Source organism: Stenella coeruleoalba (assembly GCF_951394435.1).
Source record: "Stenella coeruleoalba genome assembly, chromosome: 7".
Taxonomy (NCBI): Eukaryota; Metazoa; Chordata; class Mammalia; order Artiodactyla; family Delphinidae; genus Stenella; species Stenella coeruleoalba.
In genome coordinates this window covers 113,798,348-113,821,949 of record NC_137153.1, presented here as the reverse complement: position 1 = coordinate 113,821,949, position 23,602 = coordinate 113,798,348, and the positions used below count along the sequence as shown (strand labels likewise).

The 23,602-nt window shown below is 49.0% G+C and overlaps 1 protein-coding gene across 7 annotated transcripts in view; it reads right to left on the bottom strand.

The window, feature by feature from the left end:
* The window catches only part of MVB12B (multivesicular body subunit 12B), a 470,401-nt gene that overhangs the window by 93,826 nt on the left and 352,973 nt on the right, over positions 1 to 23,602 (bottom strand). For 6 of the 7 annotated variants that reach the window (XM_079928057.1, XM_079928058.1, XM_079928059.1 and 3 more), the window contains 2 exons: positions 17,548 to 17,677; positions 14,705 to 14,827 (listed from right to left, as the gene is read on the bottom strand). In XM_079928057.1, coding sequence (XP_079784183.1) covers positions 14,705 to 14,827; positions 17,548 to 17,677 — 253 coding nt within the window. Of the gene's footprint in view, positions 1 to 12,617; positions 13,473 to 14,704; positions 14,828 to 17,547; positions 17,678 to 23,602 lie in introns of those variants that run through there. The other variant, XM_079928061.1, reaches the window with a different exon arrangement.

The following is a 23,602-nucleotide window of genomic DNA, read 5'->3' as shown; positions in this document are numbered from 1 at the left end:
AAAGATCAGTAGTTGCCAGAGGGGCCTCAGGGAGAGATGAACAGGCAGAGCACAGAGAATTTTTAGGACAGTGAAAAGACTGTTCATGGTATTATAATGATGGACGTACGTCATTATACGTTTGTCCAAATCCATAGAATGTACAACACCAAGAGTGAACCCTAAGGTGAACTGTGGAATTGGGGTGATTATAATGTGTCAATGTAGGTTCATCTTTAAAAAAAAAAGAACGAACCATTCTGTTGAGTGAGTGACATTGATCATGGAGGAAGTAAGGCATGGGTGAGGGAAGGGGGTATACGTGAAATCTCTGTACCTTTCTATTTTGTTGTAAACCTAAAACGTCTTTAAAAAAATAAAGTCTTTTAAAAATAATTTAAAAAAAAACACCCCAAACCCAAATACTCATATCTTTCCCCTTCAGTTGTATCTATAAGTAAATTGAAACACATACAAAAATCCCCTCTATCATAGAGTAAAAAGCTCTAAATATCATAAGCTATACAAAGAGAAGACTCTAAGGTTATATGCTTCAATTTTAAGGCAATGGCATAAAACAAAACAAACATCTATTGAGGGCCTACCACACACCAGTGCCTCCACTACAGCCTGTGAAGTACCCAGGGACGTGGGAGCTGCAGTGCCACCTGCCAAGAGGGAAGAACGTGGTGGGGGAGGAAAGGCCGGGGCAACGAAACTGCAATTCAAGAGTCAAGACAACGACCTAAGAAATGTCACAAAGTAAGGGAGGTCATTGCGAATTCACGGTTGGGAGTGGCTTTCTGGAGGCGGGGGTGGGGGGGGGCGGCACTGAATGCTTTGTTCCTGTTATCACCTGTGTTTATGACAGTCACCACTTACTGAGCACATTCTTCATGCTTCTCACTCATCTCTAATCTTCACAACCCAGTGGGTTCTACAGGTTGGAAGAAAGAAGGTTCAGAGAGGTTAAGGAACTTGTCCAAGGTCACACAGCCAAAGGAACTGGCTGAGCTAGGATTTGAGTTTATGCTTTTTCCACAAAGCCATGTTGCTTCACCAAGACAACACAAGCACAAAAGTATAAATGCAGACTTGTTCATTTTCCATTCAGGCAACCCATTTGCCATGATCAATATAACTTCAACCTACCAACTCGACGATATAATGAGTCTTCCTCATGGGCAACACAGACACACACACAGACACAAGCATACTCCAACCAAATCACTCTGCATTGGACAAGGGAAAAAAAGCTGCCACTGGAAGACTAAGGAAATCACAATTCCAAACTCCCCAGGTTCCTAAATGTATAACTTTAAAGTATGTTACCACAACATACTCGACAGCATATGGCAAATCAATTACTAGTTTAAATCTTAAAACAAAAACATGGCAAGTGTGGTGCAGAAATAATCAAGAACAACGGTTCAGTTTAGATTACAGTGGGCCACTAGAGTTTTGAATACAATTAATCATCATTCCAGGCAATGGGAAGCCATATTGACACTTATTCCTAATTTGAATATTTAATTAGGGTGAAGTTCTTCATCAAATTACCGCAGAACTGGGAGAAAGCCTGGAAGACTTACACAATTGCTATCTTAACCCCTTCCCAGCTGCTCACCTGTGAGCGCAGCTCTGGCGGGGAGAAGGCCTGTGCCCAACCTGACGCCGTGGGAACTCAGGGGGGATGCTGGCGATCGAGGCTGAGAGCGGCCAGATGGTGACAACAGAAAGGTCCAAGGGAACGAACTGCTCGTGCCCAGAGTGAACTCTGAAACGAACTCTGGACCAAGACAGAAAGTCACATGCGTGAGTGTCCACTGTGTGCCCGGCGTGGCACTTCCATGTGTTTCCCTATTTGGTTCTCACAGTAACCCTGCAAAGAAGGTATTCTTATCTCCATTTTATAGACAAGGAAACTGAGGCTCAGAGGACTCATATAACTAACTCAAGGTATCACTGCTTGTGAGTGGTATCAAGAAGGCCAAGCTACTCATCTCACACACACACACACACACACACACACACACACCCCTACCTTGTACTCCCCAAAAGAGACAAAGAGAACACCTGACAGTCAATAAAAATGTGTTTAAAGCTGTATTTTGGATATTCTGCATCGTGCAAATAAATTGGAGGGGGAGGGCAACCAAACCCAGGCCTCCTCAAGCAGCATTCCAAAATTCATCTCTTAGATTCAAAATGCACCACTGAGCTCCCCAAGCTGGGACATCACAATGACGCTGTGTCCAGCTGCTCCGGAGACGGGTGAGGGCATGGGCAGCAAAGCTCAAGGAAACAGCCTTGGACTGCAAACGTGACACCTGGTGCTGCCGCCCCGACCCTGCACAAGGGAGCCTCGCCGAGGCAGTCACTGCACACCACCACTGGTGGCCAGGGCGGGGTGGCAGGGTGGCCGTGGTCAGTAACAGGACAAGAAAATGTGAATTTGTTTCTTTTTTTCTTTCAAAATGGCAACAGTAGCATTTATCACTACCTATCAGTTTGGACAAGAGATTACATTTCCTTAAGGTCCTCTTTCTCACTGTATGAAAAGACTTTTATTGACATTTCACGGGTGCCATGTGATTCTGAGTGACCAAAAGTAACACATTTTCCCATGCAATCTCCCCCAAGACCCCCAGGATGGGGCCAAAGGCTGACTGTGCACACTGCGCTTGGCCATGGTGGGTTCAGAGATCTTTCTGCTTCCAGATTCCACCGAGGTGCTGAGAATGTGGGGCGTCCTGATGGTTTCTGACTAGCAGTTTTCTTTTAGAAGCTCACGATGGGTTCAATTACCCTCCTGTGGACGTGGCCAGAGCTCCATATGCAGCGGCCACTTTCGGCAGGAAGCGGATTACGGGATGGAAGGGAAGAGCCGGCCGCGCAGCCCCGCGCTCGGCCCTCTTCCCGGCGGGCGGGCTGCAGGAGACCCAGGATCCAGCAGCCCTGCTCCAAGCCTGCTCCTTGCGGGAGCAAGTGGCGTCGGGAACTTTGAAACTTTCCTTTGTATATTACATTAATCCATACAAGAAAATCTCTTTTAATGAGGAGTGATGTAGTTACAAACTCTCCAGAGCCATAATTAGAGCAAACTAATTGAAGTTGTGTTTTGACACACTTTCCAAATTCACGGGTGCCGGATGACATATTCACAACACTGCTGCCGCACAACCATGGCGACGGCAAAATCATTAGGCTAATAACACTTATTTGCATTCTTCTCACGCCGGCAGCTCTCCCTTAAATACTGTTTCTACTACTGCTCCTTTACTGTAAGTTTCCACTGGAAGATATTAACAGTAATTATTAGTCCTTTAGTGGAATTTTAACGTTAAAGAATCGCAACCTGCATTAACATACATAGAAGGCCAATTCTTTTCCGTAACCACCGTTGGAAGGTTGGGGGTTATCTTCCTCCACCCCTCACCCCACAACCTGATGGCGACAGTTTCACAGCTTCACTTGGGACGACCACTCCTAGCCCACCTCCGGTGGGATCTGAAGTCCGGGCTCCTGAACTATTCTGTTTCGAATGTTTGACGAGGAAAATCTTTTTTTTTTTTTTTTAAAGTACGTTAAAATGAAATAGTTAAGGAGAAATTTTTTCCGAGCAGTTAAAAAAAAAATCAACAATTTACAACACGGTCTTTGGTAATAATACTAATGAATTCCAGGAGGACGTGGTTTAACCACTCTGTCACCACCCTTTCAGTGATGAAAGACAGACTTGGAATAACCAGACGTGAGAAAGGCCAGCGCGGGTGGGGCAGGTCTGATCTGTTGATAGGGAGGCCCTGTTTGCCACCAACAAGGCCAGTTTTGGGGATGCTTAACTCACACACAGAGAGGAAGACTCGACAGTTCTGAATAATGGTTATTAATGACTCCCTCCTCTAAAGTGACAAATTACTTCTGAAATGTAGAACCGGAGAGGTATGAAGAGTGAAGGGAACATGACAGGAAATGCCAGCAGAACGGAGGTCCTGCTTACTACTCCACGGCGGGGAAGGGCTGGGCCCTGGAAGACAAGTCAGCTCAAGGGCCCACCTCTCTGGGCATCTGGTGGCTCTGCCAGGGCCGTGAGCACAGCTATCCCCGCCTGCACCTCGTGTCAGTGACCAGCGTCTCACCTCCCAGGTGCACCGTGACGGGGAGGTGAGACCTGGTTCCAGCCCTGCTCTCCCAACGTGCCAGCCTCAACCGGTCGCTGCCAACAGCCCCTCACTGGATACTCAGGGTTGGGCTAGACAGTCACTCAGATTCTGGGCTTCCATAAATAACTTGGGATCAAGAAAAACCACCACCATGTCATTTACCTTTCAAAATTCAAGAGAAAATGGGGGCATAGGATGACACTGTCTTAACTAAAAATGGGCACTTGTGTACAATTTCAAACTACAGTATTCAAATATGTATTTCAGGATAGATGTCTAATCTCAACCAGGGAAGATTTAATTGAGTGAAGAAAATGCTTTCTTAGAAAAATGTCAAAGGCTATACTCCTTTAACGCTTGGCAGTTTTCAGTTTCTTGAACTACCATTCTCGGACCACTCTGCTATTTTTCAAGTCGCTGATTACTCATAAAACAAAAAAGGAAAAAAAAAAGGGAAACTAATTTTCATAGCTGCAGCAACATTCCAAATCATGGTACTTATTCACTACATATAAGTTTTATTACACTTGAACCCTGAAATGCCAAAACACCTACCTCCATTATAAAAGAAATGAAGAAAAAAGCCAAGCCTGGCTGAGGGCACTGCACTTCCATTGCAGATGAGCTAGTCTCATCTTATAAACTGAAATATTTAAAGAGTCTCTAAACCTCACTGACCCTGCTTTTGAAAACAAGGGACATATGGGCACCACTAGCTTTTCATCTTCTTCCAGCCTAACTAAAATACCCGCCTCTCCAAAATTCAAGAGTAGCGAGGCTGCCAAACTCAGACTCATGAAAGGCCCCGTGCGTCTTCCCCTTCTTGCCCAGTCAATCTCCAAAGCTGTGGAAAACAATTTGTTTAGCAAAATGAAGCAACGACTAATTAGGAGGTGGAATGTGGGTCCTGGTCTGGAAGCCTTTATGGCTGGGTTTGGTCCCCGGGGGAGGCCGTGCCACTGGCTGCAGGGGACACTGAGGTGGAGGGTCCTAAATTCAGGAAGCCCTGAGGCTCCTTGAAGGCAGGGAGGACAGGATGGTGGGGCCTGGGTTCCAATCCTGGCCCTTGGGTAAGTCGCCGTCTCTCCAAGCTTCGGGTTTCTCATTTCTTAAAATGAGGACACAATTATTCACCTCACTGCACGGTTGTAAAGACTAAAACGATATACATGAAGTGTTTACACAATGCCTGGCACAAGACGCTCAAAAAATTGTAGCTGAAATAATAATGATAATGGTGATAATTGTATGTATTCTGATAATTATTAGTATTATTATTCAACTGGAAACAAAACATCTGCTGCTCAAGAAGGAAGTTCAAGTTGAATGCTACCCTACCCACAGGCAAACGTGCCACCTAAATAAATCCAAAAGGCCTTTGAAAAGTTACTGCAAGCAAAGGATTCTATCAAACATCCAAATTAATAACGGAAACCCTGCCTTGAGACAGAACAGCACGGGCGGGGGGCGGGGGGAGCGCTGTGCGCTCAGAGGTGGTAACATACCAGGCAATCTCACTTGACACTCATTTTTACTTTGTTCGGAGGCTAGATTTACACTGAGAGACCCAGGTGAAATATTCCACAGAGCCACCTGCAAACAGACTATCAGCTTCCACTCTGATAAAAGCTGAAACATCCTCCTCTAAATGGTCTGCTTCACAGAGCCGACCCTGAAGTGAACGGATAAATCTGCTCTGACACATGGAAAACTATTTTCATAATCCTGAAAAAGGCCTTTCTCCAACCCCCCGAGCTCAAACCCACCGTGCAAAGAGCCCTCGCACATTTGAGAACCAGGCATAGGAGGGAATCATTTCACATGTATAAACCCGCTCTCTGGGACAACAACAAGCCCACATAACCATCATAACCACCAAGAAAAATGAGGCACTCACAAAGTCACAAAAATTACAAAGATAACACACTTACAAGCAGCAAATACCTTGTCGAAAATCTGATGCGCGAGACTGAAAGCAGGGAAGGCCAGCTCAGAGGTGGGAGCCGTACTGACTACTACCTAATTGCTCATTAAATAGAATCTCTGACTTCCCAATAAGCCCTATTAAAAATTAGTATCAAAAATAATACCATTCCGCCTAAACTCATCATTCATATCTAACAATACCAAACTGCATTCTAATGAAATTTCACCTTCAAAATAACTCTGACACCAAAACTAAGTCTGATACTGTTACAAAAGCAGGGCGGGCTTTGTGGCCCACGCATTTGAAAGATATTCCAATAACCTTGCCCTGTAGGTCTCTCTCACACCACTCTCATGATCCCTAGAATAAATCAGACTGCTCGCAACCCTGCGTAATCGCGGGCTTGGAAGCCGGCCGAGGGGACCCTCTGGTGTATGGCCCTCACAGGTTCTCCTCAGGCAGCTCCCACCCACAGGGCAGGCTCTGGGAAGTCCTTCTCTCCAGCGCCGGTCAGGAGCCTGGAGAAGCTGCACGTGAAGACGGATGGGACACCTGGGGCTGCAACCAACCACTGCTCCGCTCCCCAGCGAAATGCTTCACACCAGTGAGCCTGTGACCACGAGCATCAGGGCACAGGGACAGTCTGCAAGCCAGGGGCAGCTCATCGGCTTGGGTTCAAATCCCAGCTCTGACACTTAGTAGCTGTGTGACCTTGGGAAAGGAATTTAACCTCCTTGATTTCAGTTTCCTCACCTTGAAAAGGAGGAAAAAATAGTACCCGACTCACAGATCTGTGATGAGGATTAAATGAGCTTTTCTTTGTAAAGTACTTGAATAGTGCCTGACACCCGGTAAATAAGTCTCCGTTGGCTGGCTGGTTGCATGGATGGATAGATGGAAGGAGAGATGTATCAATATACGATACCTGGTCCTATGTGTCCAAATCAGCTCACTTTATACATTCAATTCATACTTTGAGTGCCGCCACGTGCCAGGCACCTGAAGTTCAAAGGTCCCTACCGTTCTGGAGCCACACGTTTGTCACTGAATACTTACTGCATCAAAGGAGATGACGCAGCTCAAAGTACTCGGTACCTTTTGATACACAGTGATGCAACGTTATCATCGTTATTTTTGTGACTAGCCTTTTCTGAGGCTTTAAAGGAGAAAAAGGAAACATGAGAACCCCTGTCATCAGTAAGCCAGAAATCTATTCATAAGACCAAGCATAAATAAACTCGGCAATGACAGGGAAACGTGAAATGCCAGACTGCACGGTGCAGGCAACTGGAGGAGAGGAAGGCGGAAAATGATGTGGCCAGGCTTTCCAGAAGAGGTGAGGGCGAGGCAAGGGCTGGAGGGTGGACAGGACCCGTCCTCTGCACTCTGGAGCCCAGTCTGTGTCTTTCAGGAGGGCAGGGGCTCACAGCAATGGCCCGAGCGGAGATGGCCAGGGTGCCAAGGAGACTGGCCTGATTCGAGCGAGATGATGTGGGAGGCGTGTCAGGCAACAGGAAGCCAGCGAAGGCTCCGGACAGGTGACAGAGCACGTGCACGCCTGAGAACCCCAACAGGACGGCAGGCAACCCAGGACTTTAAAGTTCCAGACAAAGAATGTAAGCATGGGCTATTTACGTGAAATAATACCGAGCCCCAGGAGCCTCTAATCTAAGTTTGATTTCGTGTTCTGGTCCCGCCCCTCCAGCAGGTTCTTCTTTGGGACACCCCTGGTGCTGCTGCTTCCAGCTGGAGCGGGGGGAGGGTACCACGAGCAGAGAGACGATTCCCGCGCCCATGCTCCCTGTGCTGGAAGAGCAAAGCTGTCTTACCACCTCCACCTTCAAAGGAGGGTCATAGCAGGAAGGATACGAACACGTGTGTCCTATCTTCAGAGTTAAACAAAAATGTGTGTGGTGTTCGCATGAACAGAAAGTAAGTCTACTTCTCCTAAGTTGTGCCTGGCCACGGCCTGCAGAGGGGCAAGGTCCTGCAGGCCCTCCCTGGGCACACGTACCCCCAGACCGTCTCTTGCGACTGTGGAGCTCAAAATCCATGTCGTAAGTTGTTTACTACGGGGGAAAAAAAGAATCAGTGGAATCAGCCCTTGGGCTTGCCTTCTAATCTTACCTTGACGGGGGGCACATATAACCCTTCTCATAAGTGATGAACCCTTATTAAACAACAGTTTTCCACTCTAAAATGAACTCCCTCCAATTCTCTGGGCCGAGCCTTCTCCTACTAAAACCTATCAAAGAGGAGAAACTGCTGGGCCTCCTCATAGGCAAATGCCCCCGCTCCAAGCCAGCTGCCGCTCGGGAAGGGGCAGACACCTCGGCAGGAAAGGGAGAACAGCCTCCCTGATCTGTGCAACTTCAGGCCTCCTGTTCAAGTCCTGCCACAACAGGGCAGGTGACAGATGTCCTCTGTGGTTCAAAGAGCATCTTATGACTGAACACTGACAGGAAGCAGCCCAAGCACTTTAGGCCGTCAGCTCAGACGACAGGACTGCAGCCGGTGGGCAAAGGCTCCGTCCCCGCTGCCGGCTTCTTCCATGGGTGGATCAAGTGGCCCAGTGGATCCCACACCCGTGGGAAGGTGGGGTTGGGGGGCCAGGACAGAGCACGGCAGCCCGCAGGCTCCCGAAAACGGATGTGACAGGGATGAGCCCGGACGTGCACGGCCTGAATGCTAGATCACCGCGGAGGAATGTTTCCTCTCCTTTAGGAAGAGCTATTAACCTTTCAGATGACAGCCCTGGGATGGGAGTGACGAGACGATTTCTGAGGTCAGCAAGGATCTCTGTTCTCAAAACCTGACATCGACGTGCAAAAGTTGTGACTGAATCCTGGTGTCCCTGAGTGGAAGACTAAATGCATGTGACAGATCTTCTGCCATCAAAATGCCCCATTTCCCAGAGTATCTGTCACAGATTGATAACATCCACGCAAAAAGTTAAGTACAATTATGACTGTCACTAAGAAACATCCTTCGGAACCTGTGACTGACAACCTGCTGGAAGCTGACAAATCACTGGAAGATTCCCGAACAACTCGAGCAGCGCCGCGCGCCTTATAAGGGAAGCTCAGCCCCAGCGGACACGGGGAGGGGCTCCCGGGAGGCTGCGCCCTGTGTCTCTGGGAGGGAAGATGACATTTTCTCCTGGGGGCACAGTGTCGGTGAAGGGTCACTGCAGGAGCCCATGGCCTGAGATCTGGGGGGCAGAGTTCAGGGGGCCGCTTCTCCCCCAGGACCCCAGGCCAGCAGGAAGGGCAGAGTGGCGCCGCCGGAGCCACGGGGCCCCGCCCAGCCCTTGTCCTCAGAGCCGTGAAGTGCCTGGACATCCCAGCACTCCGGGGTGCAGACTACTGGCTTCAGCTGGACTCCGAGAGCGAGCTCCTGCCTGCCCACGCTGGGACGGAGCCACGGGCCGCAGCGCGTGGGCCTCTGTGTCTCCATCTCGGGAGGGCGCCACGGTGCCACCCTGCAGGCCCTGAGCTCCATCCTGACACCGGCTCCAGTGCGCGGGAGGAGGCCCGGCTGCAGGTCAGAGGATGAGGAAGCGCCGACAGTGGCGCGAGCAGACCTGGGTGACAGGTGCCCGTTGGAGCTCCCCGAGTCACCCGGGGCAAGATGTCTGCGGCCCTAACGTGCAAGTCTGCTGAATCTGTATTTCTGAGGGTGGAGCTAGGGAATATGATGCATTTCAAGAATCATTGAAGGTCTGAAAACCCAAACGCTGTTTGAATACTGCCAGCAATTGGGTGCACATGACCTCGCAAGCCGGCTTCTTCAATGCCACGGGGTTTTTTTACCCTTGGGAAGTTCCCTTTATTAATTTTTTAAAATGTTAAGCCCAAACCTACCTCCTTATAACTTCATCCCACCTGATCTAATTTTGCCTTCAGGGGCTCCCAATGCCCCAGCCCCACCTGGAAGCACTTCTACTTTCCCTTCTACACGGTGACCATTTAGACATTTGAAGCCAGCTGCCTCGCCTTGACTCAGATCAAAACTCAGCGATTCCTCACACTCAAGCTCAATGCTCGAGTCGGGTAACTTTGACAAGGTGGTGCATGGCAGTGGACGCGACCCTCCTGATGTCTTGACAGGCGCAGGACACCGGGTCAGGGGGCGTGCCCCACTGTGCACGCCAGGCTGCGCTCGAGGTACCCAAGCTCGTGCCCAGCCTGGCTCCTTCACGTGGACGGCTGCTAAGCCACATCTCCTCAATTTGGTGCCCGAGCAGTTGACTTTTTGAACCTTGGGGGCCCTGTCCATTTTCGCCCATCACCTTTCATCCCCTGGTAGCGGCAGGGTGCTCTGGCTGCAGAGGAGATGCGGAGCATTGATTCTGTCACTCAGCACATCAGCTCTCCCTAATGACTCTGTGTCATCTGCACATTTGATATGCATGCCTCTGATGTCTTTATCAAGCCACGGGTTCTGCTGTTCAGCAAGCCGGGGGCAGCAGCCCACCGGGGCCCCTCGTGGGAAGGCACAGAACTGTTCACTCAGCCACACTCTGGGGCTACTGGTACTCCATCAGCTGCGAGTCCACCTGCCTCCCCGAGCTTTTCCGGACCTCGGTTCCAGCAAAAGCTGAACCTTCTCTTCCCTGCAGAATCATATGTGAGAGCCGGTGTGTGGGACAGGAGTGGGGGCTGCTCTGGCTGAAGGGGGAAGGTGCTTCCTCTGTCTGCACGTGCCCCAAGGCAGCAGCAAAGAAGCAATCGGAAAAGCCCAAATCCAGGGACCCCGATGTTTGCTCACACACACCAGGCCGACTTGCAAAGCTGAGGCCAGCCCGGGAGAGAGGTGGGGACGTGGGATCACGCCCGATGCCCAAGGCCAGGCCCACCCTGCTGATCAGTGTGTGTGAAGCAGATGGCAGAGGACGGGGCAGCGCTGGGGCCCAGGGAGAAGATGAAGGTTCCAGGCCCCCGGAAGAAGTGGCATATGCCCTTCTTCACGTGGGAAAACTGTCAAGAAATGAGCGCAGAGACGTGTATGTGATGAAGACTCGCCGGGTGAGGAAGAGGAGCTCTGCCAACACGTCTTATCCTGCCTTTGGCCGTGACCTTTGACCACTGTGCCCCATTCACCGGATACAGCCAAGGGGACTGCCCATCCTGAAAGGACAACGCCACATCTGGCCCCATGACTAGCATTCTCTGCAGTAACGGAGGAAACAGCAGGAGGTGCTCGTTCTGAAGGGCAGTACCGGCCTCTGGAAAGGGAAGGCGGCTCTGCCAGGACCACGAGGGCCTCAGCTGATGACCCATCAACAGAAACTCCACCAGCTGCCCCTTTTGTCTGACATAAGCTGGGGACGACAGCTCTCCAAAAAGTGACAGGAAGTTCTTTGATATACGAGTGACAACGGAAGAAATGTAGGCAGCGAACACGTTTTTAGCTTTTCAGACAGAAGCTCCGGCTCAAGAAGGCAACAAGGTCGGCTACTGGCCCTCCCTGACTCCCTTCCTTCCCCTGGGGACTGGCTGGGAAAATGGCCCGCTGCCCGCGGGGGAACCCGGCCTGCCTGTCCTCCAGGCTCCTCCAAATCTGGTCAGTAGAGGGCGCTGCATCACCACACTCTCCCTCCAGCCTGGGCTTTGCAACTTGATCCCTGTGTCCACACAAAGACCACAGCTGAGGTATTTCTTATGCTTGTGGTTTAATAGTACAGGAGAAAGAAGCAGCAAAAACAAACTTGCTATTTTATGATATGATATCACCTATGAAAAAAGTACACAGAAAAATGACTTGAAGGAAATATAGCCAAAGGTTATGAGCTTTTGCTTACTGGAGATGGAATTCGTTTTTTTCATTATTTTCTATACTCTGTCAGTTTTCTACAAGCTTGTATTCCTCTCATAATCAGAAAAACCTGAGGAGTCTTCAGGGACTCAGGAGCTGTCTGCGGGTGGGAGTGGAGAGGCTGCAGCCCAGGGTCTGAGGCTGTTGGAGAAGCATTTGTTGCAAAACTGAATATATGCCTGCACCTGGGCTGAGCTCTGGGAAATAAAAGGCACTAGACACAGTCCCTGCCTTTAAGGAGTTTACAACATGAGTGAAGGTATAACGGCTGAGAAGCGCTCTGAGGGGAGAGCCTGGCACAGGCACAGGGCACTCAGGGAAGGCCTCCTGGGAGAGGCGGCATTTGCGCTGACATCTGAGGTGGGGGATGGGAGACACACCTGATGCACAGGTGTCCACATGAGCAAAGGCACAGAAGCACCAAACAGGAAGGGGAAAAGAGGCTATTGGTTCAAAGTTTGAGGCGTGGGGACAAGAGAGAGAAGACTAATCCTGGGATCCAGACCTGGAGGCCTCCATCCTACAGGCCCACTGCAGACCCCCAGCGGAGACAAAAGCCTCATCCACTGCTCACCACCAGAGAGAAAGCTGTTAGCTTCCTCTGCTGGACAGATTGCAGGGATCTGACGCCTCACGGAATAACACACTCCTCATTTCATAAATCTTCAGTGGAAAATTTGAAAAATCAGCATTTCTTTTTTTTTTTTTTTGCGGTACGCGGGCCTCTTACTGCTGTGGCCTCTCCCGTTGCGGAGCACAGGCTCCGGACGCACAGGCTCAGCGGTCATGGCTCACGGGCCCAGTCGCTCCGTGGCATGTGGGATCCTCCCGGACCCGGGCACGAACCGTGTCCCCTGCATCGGCAGGCGGACTCTCAACCACTGCGCCACCAGGGAAGCCCAGCATTTCATTTCTTATCAAAGATGCACAACAGGAGAACAATACGAAAACTGAAGAACATAAAAAAACCCTGATGAATTAGGGGGCTCATGTAGGTGTACAGGCCATCTGTAAATTACTGCATAGTGAGAGAGGAGAGCTTGGGACAGACAAGTGGTTTTTACTGAGAAGCATTAATGTAACATTCAATTATCCTACTGCATACTGGCTGACTTAACTCAGTCAAATTAGAATACATTTTATATTGACTATTTTGACATTTGCTTCATTTGGCAAGTAAAACAAAACTGATCCAATTTCCTTGAAGCCATTGTAAACCATAAACTGTACAACAAGAGGTTATAAAATACATAAGCCTCACAAGGCTTGTTCCCACGCACTACCTCCAGTTCTGTGTGGCTCTCTGTGGCCTGTGTTCTCGGGTCCCCTGGCTTCAGTTCCTAGAGCCCGTGCGCCCACGCTGACCGGCTAGCTTCTGGGGAGATCGCTCTTCTTGCCTTAAGTGGAGAATCAGAGCTCTTCCTTTATCTCACAGCAAGTTAAAACCTGCCCTGAGGTGGTGCCTATTTCTAGGCCCTTCCAGACCATATAATGTCAACAGGAAGCAGCTGGAACCTCTCCAAGGCGACGGGCCTGAGCTGACCCTGAGCACACGTGACGGGAACCGCAGCCTCGACGGTGCCCTGGGCAGTGAGAAAGGAACTCCAAAGTGCTACTGAGCTGTGCGAGCCTTATACTCCTAAACCAAAGACGCGCAACTCTGGGAAGCTCATCAGCTAGTCATATCCCTTCACACCAAAGTGAAACTGAAAACTGTCAATACTCCTCAAGTTTCAGCCCATGGCGGGGTAGATACGATTAAGTACCGCTCTTGGTTTGTGAAACTGTCGAGAGTGAAAAAGGCCAGACTGTCTTCTGGAGGACACCCCGAAGGACAGGCCCCGAGCTGCCGGCTCACGACTGTGCGTTCGTCCGAGGCAGCGGGAAGCCCAGCAGAGGAACAGGGCACAGGAGACTGCCTGTAGCACCCTCTCCCCTGACTCCCGGGGGCAGGGTGTGGACCGTGGGGCGTGGGGAGGGGGAGGCACCCAGTAATGGTTTTGTCCTGTTCCTGGCCGATTTTGCGCACCTCGAACTGCCCACGCGGAAGCTCTGAGATCCGTCCTCATTTACGTCACGTCCAGCTCCAAATGGCACTACCTCACAACTTCGTACTGGTTTTATTTACTTTTGTAATTCCTTTCTCAAGCTTAGTCTATCACTGCTGTTTGTTCCCTGTCCTCAAATAATTTACTGCTAATGATGCAGAGGTTTTTGATGGGACAGAAGGTGTTGAGACCACTACTGCCCCTGCTCCAACGGAAATCAGGTGCAGAGACCAGTCTGCTCACCCAAGTTTCTTTGTGGAAACAACTATTAAAACTAACAGCCCCTGAAAAACTTCTCACTATTCTCTCCTACCCAAAGTACCTATCTCTTAGTTTGTAGCTCTTTGGGAACAGGAACAATATGGAAATGAACAAAATTACCTACCAACCCTCCTGGAGTTGAAAGAGTTGCTGGCCAAGGCAGAGAAGAAATTCCACCTTTTACGGCCAGCACTCCCAGCAGCGTGGCTACAGGTCATGTGTCTGTGTGCGACTATGAGCTCTTTAGAATAACAAGCCCATTTTAAGTTGCATATTCTGCTATTTTAGAAGCCTGCAGAATAGGTGCAAGACAGAATGGCTTTTACGTTCATGTAACGCAAAGATTTCTAACTGGCTTTGTGAAATCGCCTCTAAAGGTATGTCGCTTCTGCAATGTTTCCGCAGATACCAAGTGGAGGGGTTCTAAGATGTTACACAGTGGGACCCAAGCCCACATGACTCTGCGACACGCATAACAGAACAAGACGCCACTGACAGGGCCTCACCTGGGAAGGTTGGGGGCTGGGGTGGAAGCAGCTGATGACTGGGAAGGCGTCGTGGGTTGAGATGAGTCATGATTTCTTGGTACTCTGCCCATTCGATACCAGATCCCCATGCTGTTCAACTCCCTTTAGGAGAAAAGAGAAGTCTTCATGGCACCGTTTAACATAAAATTACCTGAGCTACAAAGCAAACCAACTCATTTAAGAGAATCACAGCCTCAGACGCCAGGGAATCGATTCTCGCCCATGAAGGTGGGTTACATCACCTCCCTTTGTGCTCTGGGCATCACAGTTCAAAGCCTAATGTGATGGCAACTGTCCCAACTCAGCAGGCCCGTCTGACGTGGCCATCTTCTTCCCCCACCCCTGGGCCTGCCTTCCTACTATATGCTATCAACATTTTCCTTGGTTCTCGGTCTGCAAAATTCTTCGTATTCCGCCATTTCATTGTGGGTATTTGTGCGATCGTCTGCTTCAAGTTCTTTGTGTGGTTGGGGCGAGACAGACAGGGCACTGGGCTGACCCGTGTGCCCGGTGTTCAGCTATGGGGAGAACTAGCCCCACCCAGCTCCATGCCGTGCCGCCCCCCTCCCCCTGCCCCCCACCTCCAGGGTGAAGCTCCTCACTGCCTGGTGTCACCTGGTGTCAGCCTCATTCTCAGGCTCAGTCTGGGAGACAACTTCACAGAGCCCGAGGCATGTGTCCCATGAACCACCACAACCAAGGGTGGTGACAACAGGGCCCGACGGATGCCACGTCAGGGTTCCTGTTACTTGATCTGCACACACCCCCCGCAGCCCGGCCCCATGCCCCACGGTCACAAGTGTTTATGAGACAGGCATACTCGCAGGGACTGTAACAGGATTATTTTAGACACATCAACGTCCAACTGCTCAGCTGCCGCACAGAACTGCACGTTGGGATGTAGAGGAAGATCATCCCTCCAAAAACCGAGAACAGGTTTGTTCAGAGCATTCTTCTGGTGGCCCCTCGGTACACGCGGAGCTGTCCTGAACCACAGCCGCGTCGTATCAGATGGTTGATTCCACTCAGCTGCACTGATTTTCCCACCTCTCGGTATCAGGCCACAGTCAGGCCTGGGAGGAGCTGTTCCCAGTCTGACAACCCCGGACCTTTGCAAAGTAACCTGTGGAGCTGTGCCCATTCTTAAGAAAAAGCGACAGAGCTCTGAACACTGAATTCTCTGTCCTTAAAAATAACACTGGAATTGTCTTCCTCTGAAAAAGAATTTTTGCCTCAAGATGAAACAAAAATATGCTTTATTTAGCAATCTTTTCAAAATGATATAAAAAAAGGGATTCTAGTTTTGATTACCAAGACATATATGGTAAGAATCTATTCTTTAGAATTGTTTAAATTGGTTAAAAATCGAATCTTTTAAAGTAGCATAGTGTGTAATTTTAAAGAACTGAATACACACAGCAACTGAATATACATAATACATGTAGTAATTATTAAACCGTTGGTTTCTACTATTTGGATGTAAATGGCTGTTTCTAAGATACCTGAAGTATGGTTATTTTCTTACCTATTTTCTACTTCCATAATCCTGTTTCCATAATGACTTTAAACCATGTTGCAAAACAGGATTTTTGAGTGTGTAGAAAGGGTATGATCATAGAGTCCTTTTTTAAAAAAATTATTAATTTATGGCTGCGTTGGGTCTTCGTTGCTGCGCGCAGGCTTTCTCTAGTTGCGGCGAGCAGGGGCTACTCTTTGTTGCTGTGCGCGGGCTTCTCACTGCAGTGGCTTCTCTTGTTGCAGAGCACGGGCTCTAGGCACGCAGGCTTCAGCCGTTGTGGCTCGGAGGCTCTAGAGTGCAGGCTCAGTAGTTGTGGCGCACAGGCTTAGTTGCTCCGCGGCATGTGGGATCTTCCTGGACCAGGGCTTGAACCCGTGTCCCCCGCATCGGCAGGCAGATTCTTAACCACTGCGCCACCAGGGAAGCCTGAGTCCTTCTTAAGGACCACAAGATCTTGAGACAGAGAATCAGATTCCATAGCTGAAGAGTCCACACAAGCTATCGTGCACCAAGATGAAAATAACCTCTATTTCTGTGACACCTGCTCCCCACGTGCTTCAAGCAAACACCGCAGCTCTATCTCTCTCTCTCTATCACCCAGTCCGTGAGCAGCCTTCAAGTAAAGGCCATGGCTTTTCAAGTAAAGAGGAGGGTCTGGGCTCAAATGAGCAAGATCCAGGAGGCTGACCTCAAAAGCCAAGTAGGAAAACGCATCCATGATGTAGGGACCCACAGGGATAAGCAGGAAGATTGCAAAGCCGGCCAGGGAGAGGCACGTGGCCAAGAGGCCGAAAACCCTCAACCACACTATGAATTTGAGAGACCCGAATTTCAGCTGACTGAGTACAATGGGTGAACACCTATTATCTTTTGGACGTCCAGCATCCCTTCATCCCTCTTCTGATCTTTACCTTCCCTCCGTATTCGGGGAGCAGCCACCCCTCATTCCCAGTGCCTGAGTTCCAATGGAGCTGACCCCACTTTCAGCTCAGACTTGGTCAATCAGAGATTGACATTTTCCTGGTAGCAGCGACAGGCTCAGGGTGCACGTGACCCCAGTGAGATCCATCAAGACCGAGGCGAATGAATTCTAGAACTTCTGAATACTGGTCAGGAGCATGGTGTCCTGAACCAGCGGCCTCCCAGGTAGGAAGGGCAGCAAGGAGAGCTCAGGCCAGGGGCTGATGAGAGGCAGACGGCTGAGCCCACGGGTCACACAGAAGGTCTCAGGACCCGGTCCCCAGGGGTGATGTGAGCACCCTCAGCGGACAGCAGAGATGAGACTGGGGCTGTTGAGACTTACCCAATGAACGTGTACTGAGGAGGGGCCTGCTTGGTCCGGCCCATGATCCGAATGTCACAAATGGCAGCTTCGGTTGAGTCCCGTGGGATGAATTTAATGCACAGCCTCTTCTTCCTAAAAGCCACTTCCTCTGAAGGAAAGGACAAGAAAAGGGATGAGTCTTCCAGAGGTGCCCACGTCTCCGTTTTCAACACCATGTCTCCTGTCACGTTCCCTTCCCGGCGGTGGAAGTGACCAGCCATCCAAGTCGCCCGAAAGAAGGGCTGGACGCAGGGCTGCAGTGGACAGGCCCAGTCACCCTGCTCTGCATTCGGGGCCTGACCCCCGACAACCCCTGCCAAGAAGGGGCCCAAAGGGCACACACACCTCTGCAAGGAGCATCCTGGAATAAACCCACGACTACAACCTGCTCGCTGCTCCAGCCATCAGATACAAACACACGGACACCCTGAGTGTCAACACATTTCACTACATGGTCTTTTTTCTTTTTCACTTTTTAAAAAATTTATTTATTTATTTATATTTAAAATTTTTACTTTTTGGCCACGCCACACAGCATGTGGGATCTTAGTTCCCCGAACCAGGGATCTAACCCATGTCCCCCGCAGTTGGAAGCGCGGAGTCTCAACCGCTGGACCACCAGGGAAGTCCTTTTTCACTTTTTATTACAGAAATTTTCAACCATTCCCCCAAACAGAGAGAACAGTAAGATGAATCCACATGTTCCCATCATCCGGTTTTAACACTGTCAGCAACGGGCGACCTGGTTTCTCCTTCCCCCACCCCCTCCAGCTTTGCTGGAGACTTAGAATGACTCCCCAACACCATGTCACGTCACCCACCAAAATCTCAGTAGGTATCCATGGCAGGCTTTTTTTTTTTAATTATTATTATTTTTTACCATGACTGGTATCATTCCTAACAAAACGAACAATGATTCCTTAATATCACCCAAGAGTCTATGCTCAAGTTTCCTCCGTTATCTCAAAAGTGTCATTTAACTGTTGGTTTGTCTGGACCGAGACCCAAACACCGTCTGTGCACTGCATTTCGTTGTTAGGCCTCTTCTGTTCTGTGGCAACCTCTCCACCTTCCCTTTATCTTCAGGGCACTGATAGGATGGAGAACTCAGGTCACCCCCTGTACTTCCTGTAAACCGGCAGAGTGAAAGGCTCGATTCGATTCCGATCAGGCAGGAGCACTTCACAGGTGACGCAACGTACATCCGACGGTGTCACACGTGCGGCCTGGGGCTCAGCTGGGCCACCCTCGGTAGGTCCCACGGCTGTTGGTACCTCAGTTATAAAGTCCCCAACAACCATGCTCATGAGGTTTTCTCATCCCCTGATGACTGTTGCCTAGATTCATAATCTCATTAAAGTCGTCAACACAGTGATTTTCTGTCATTCCTTCTGCATTTATTAGCTGGAATTTTTCTATGTAAAAAACATCTTATTTTTCAACTACCTGGTCTCCCTGAAACATGCTTTGTTACAGGAAAGGAGAGATAAATATGTGATTCTTTTATTTATCAAGTCTTAGAGTGATGAGCTGGTACCCTAGCAACTGCCGAAGGTGAACCACCACCCACGTGTGTTTTGTTTGTTCATTTGTGGTTTTTAAACATGACTTTCAATCAACTGCAGCCATTCAGTACATGAGTCGGACAGATCTGGGGTGAAATTCCAACTCCACCATTATCCAGAACCATAATCTTAGGCAAGTGACTTAATTTTTCGGTAAAAGGGAGTTAATGAAACCTGAGGCCATAGGGACACTGGGTGGATGAAATGTGATGACGCATATGCTTCCCTTAGCCCCGTGCCTGGCACACAGTAAGTGCTCAGTAAAGAACAGCCATGGGGCTTCCCTGGTGGCGCAGTGGTTGAGAGTCTGCCTGCTAATGCATGGGACAGGGGTTCGAGCCCTGGTCTGGGAGGATCCCACATGCTGCGGAGCAACTAGGCCAGTGAGCCACACTACTGAGCCTGCGCGTCTGGAGCCTGTGCTCCGCAACGGGAGAGGCCACAACAGTGAGAGGCCCGCGCACCGCGATGAAGAGTGGCCCCCACTTGCCACAACTAGAGAAAGCCCTCGCACAGAAATGAAGACCCAACACAGCAAAAATAAATAAATTAATTAATAAACTCCTACCCCCAACATCTTCTTAAAAAAAAAAAAAAGAACAGCCATGGATGTTCTTACCGTTATTTTTTTATTTTTATTTTTTGCGGCATGTGGGCCTCTCACTGTTGTGGCCTCTCCCGCTGCACAGCACAGGCTCTGGACGCGCAGGCTCACGGGCCCAGCCGCTCCACGGCATGTGGGATCTTCCCGGACCGGGGCACGAACCCGCGTCCCCTGACTCTCAACCACTGCGCCACCAGGGAAGCCCCTCACCGTATCATTGTAAGTAAGCCTCTGGCATACAATTTGTGTCAGTGTTTGGCATTGATTTTCAAGACCTTTCAGTTCCATGGCAGGAAATAAGCACATTTAAATCAGGGAGCAGGATAAAGAGGGGAGTGCAGTCCTGCTGCTGGTCTTGATTTTTACCAAAGGGGAGATTAGAATTAGGTGCTGACATTTTGGGGGAACCAGATGGAAACTCAGAAACTTTGTGGGTTCTTTTCCTAGTGAGGAAACTGAGGGCTAGACCAGATCTACCAGCTATGAGTAATAATACTGGATACTGAATCCAGACCCCAAATATCGTATCCAAGAAGGCCGGGGTGGTAACTGGGGGTAAACTGTCCACAGCAACCCTGCAGCTTCAAAAACTATGAGCTCATAAGATCAGGCCTTTGAAAGTGTGAAGGAGGAGAGACCTTTCCTCAAAGTAAACTACGATGCAGGTCTTTTATGCACTTGCTCTGCCAGCTGCTCTTTGCTCCATTCTTCCATCTACAGCAAACTCGGGGTAAGAGATGGAGCCACTAATTACACATGCTTACACGGGCCTGACTTTAAGCAAACATACAGAGTCCACAGAAATGTGTTCAGTCACGCTAATGAACACAGAGAAAGGACACAGCACTTTACTAAAACAAACAGTCTTCCAGTTTTTTAAGTGCTATAGAGATTGCAACAAACCGTATTTTAAATTAATTACAGGAGTCTCATCTTTCTGGCTGATTTTATAAAATCAGGACCCTAAACGCTCTCAAACATCACAGAGCTGACCACAGGTTTATCTGGTCAGCTTGAGCTCACCTGTCCCTGGGTAAAGGCTCCAGGAATGACCGCATGACCTTAAATGAATAGGCGACCCTAAACTCACCCTTCCTTGTGTGATAAGACACTTGTTGGAGGTGCCAGGACCCGACCTCAGAATGTCCATGGGGCAGCAACCAGTGCACCCCCAGTCACGGTGGGGGGACTTCCCAGAATCACTGGGGCCCCACGGAAGCTAGATCAGGACTCAGCCCTGGGCCTCCTCGCTCAACTGGTTCAACAAATTGAGAGGAAAATGCAGAATGGGAACTCCCTTGGTTCTATAGTATATCAATATACAGACATTTTAAGCCACTTAGTTGTCAAAAACGAACGACAATGCAAATTTTAAAACTAAGAAAAACACAGGGGAAAAGTAGGAAATTAATACAAAAAGTCTACAAGGCAATTTTAGCTCTTAAAGAGACCATTCATATAAGAACAAGCAAAAGCAGCAGGCAAACACGTGAAAATATTCAGTTTTGCTAATAAATAATAAGTGAAAATTAAACAAAATTAGAGAGTAAAACTAAATAAAAAATGTAAAACCTATGCTGGCAGGCCGGTGGAAAACAGGTACAAGCCGCGATCATTAGTGGCCACGTGAACTGGTTTTCCTGGAAGTTAATTTGGCCTCAGAGGATAATAAAGCTTATCTTTATTGAGCCCATCCTCTGATCAAGGCACTGTGTATGGCAGGTACCTTAGGTGATTCAAAGATGAATTAAACACGGATCTTGCCCTCGAAGAGAGTAAGTAGCAAAGACATGAAGAAAACAGGTAAATATCCCCCCCGTTTGAGGCAACTGAGGCCCGGGAGGCTGAAGTCATTTGCCCAGGGTCCCTCATGTGTAAGTGGCAGAGGCAGACTCAATATTAGGCGAGTCTGACTCCAGAGCCCAAGTTCTTCCCATGATGCCTGGTGCAGTCTGTCCTAACAGAGGTAAAGATGGGAACTCGGGAGCAGAATCGACCACTCCCTTTGGCTTCCCACCACTGTTACTGGCATTTGCTTACTCTCCTCCCTCCCTTCAACACAGGTGTGCTGTGCCAGGCAGGTGAAAAGCAGTAAAGAAGGCAGATGGGGACCCTGACCTCCAAGTGATTATAGCCACCCGCTAGACTGAGCTCCTTGTGGGTTCTTCTCCTAGGCTCATCTTTATATCCCAAAGCCTGCAGTGCCTACAGTGGACACACATCCATTGTGGCTGACTGCGGAGAGGACAGAGAGCTTGCTTCAGACTCACATCTAGGGATCAGAGGCTGTTTCACGCGGTCTTGAGCTCAGCCTTGAAAGACATGGGGTGTGGATATTCAGAGTGAGGGGAGGGGCCTTCAGGCCAGGAAAACAACAATGCAAATACGTGGAGTCCGAAAAGAAAGGAGCATGAAGACGGCACAGTAAGTGGCTCGGTCTGGGTAAAGCATGGCGTGCTTGAAGGTAAGAAGTACGTTGCAGAGCAGGGGTCCCGAACTCCCGGGCCACGGACCGGTACCGGTCCTCAGCCTGTTAGGAACCGGGCCGCACAGCAGGAGGTGAGCGGCGGGCGAGCGAAGCTTCATCTGCCGCTGCCCGTCGCTGGCACTGCCGCCTGAACCATCCTCCCCTCCCCCCGACAAAAACTGTCCTCCACGAAACCGGTCCCTGGTGCCAAAAAGCTTGGGGACCTCTGCTGTAGAGGAAGGTCGGGAGCAGGCCGTTGAGGACACATGACCCAGCAGCCTCAAGTCCTTGGAAACGCATCACAAGGAAATCATTCAAAATCTATGCATGTTCAAACTGATCTACAGATTCAACACCATTCCTATCAAAATCCCAGCTGGCTTCTCTGCAGAAACTGACTGATGTTAGAAGTCACATGGAAATTTGAGGGACCCAGAATAGCCAAAATCATCCTGACAAAGAAGAACCAAGTTGGAGGACTCACACCACTTGGTTTCAACACCTGCTACAAAGCTCCAGTAACCAGGGCTGTGTGGTTCTGGCATAAGGAAAGACATATATAGATCAATGGAAGAGAACTCAGAGACCAGAAACAAACCTTCATGCTTACAGTCGATTGGTATTCAACAAGGATGCTGAGACAATTCAACGGGGGAAAGAACAGTCTTTTCAACAAATGGTGCTGGAACGACTGGATACTCACATGCAAAAGAATACATCTGTTTAAATCAACTATACTTCAATAAAAAATTTTAAAAAAAAAGAACAAATCTGAACCCCTATCTTGCACCATTCACAAACTTTAACTCAAAATGCATCAAAGACATAAATGAAAGAGCTGAAACTATAAAACTCTTAGAAGAAAACACAGGCATAAATCTTGGTGACCTTGGATTTGGCAATGGTTTCTTGGGTATGATTCCAACAGCATGAGCAACAAAGGAAAAAAACCCAGATAAATGGAACTCCACCAAAATAAAAAACTTTTGTGTTTCAAAGGACAGCATCAAGAAAATGGAATAACTGTACATCAACTATACCTCAATTTAAAAAAAGAAAAAAAAGTGAAATGAAAACCCATAAAATGGGAGAAAATTTCTGCAAATCATATAACTGATAAAGGACATATCAAGAACATACTAAAACATTTTTACAACTCAATCGTAAAAAGAAAACCCAATTTTAGATGGGCAAAGAATTAGAATAGCCATTTCTCCAGAGAAAATTACAAATGGCTAATAAGCATATAAAAAAATGTTCAACATCATTAGCCATAAGGGAAACACAAATCAAAACCACAATGAGAGACCACTGCATACCAGCTAAGATGGTGAGAATTAAAAAGAATGACAATAACAAGTGTTGAAGATGTGGAGAAACTGGAACCCTCAAACACTG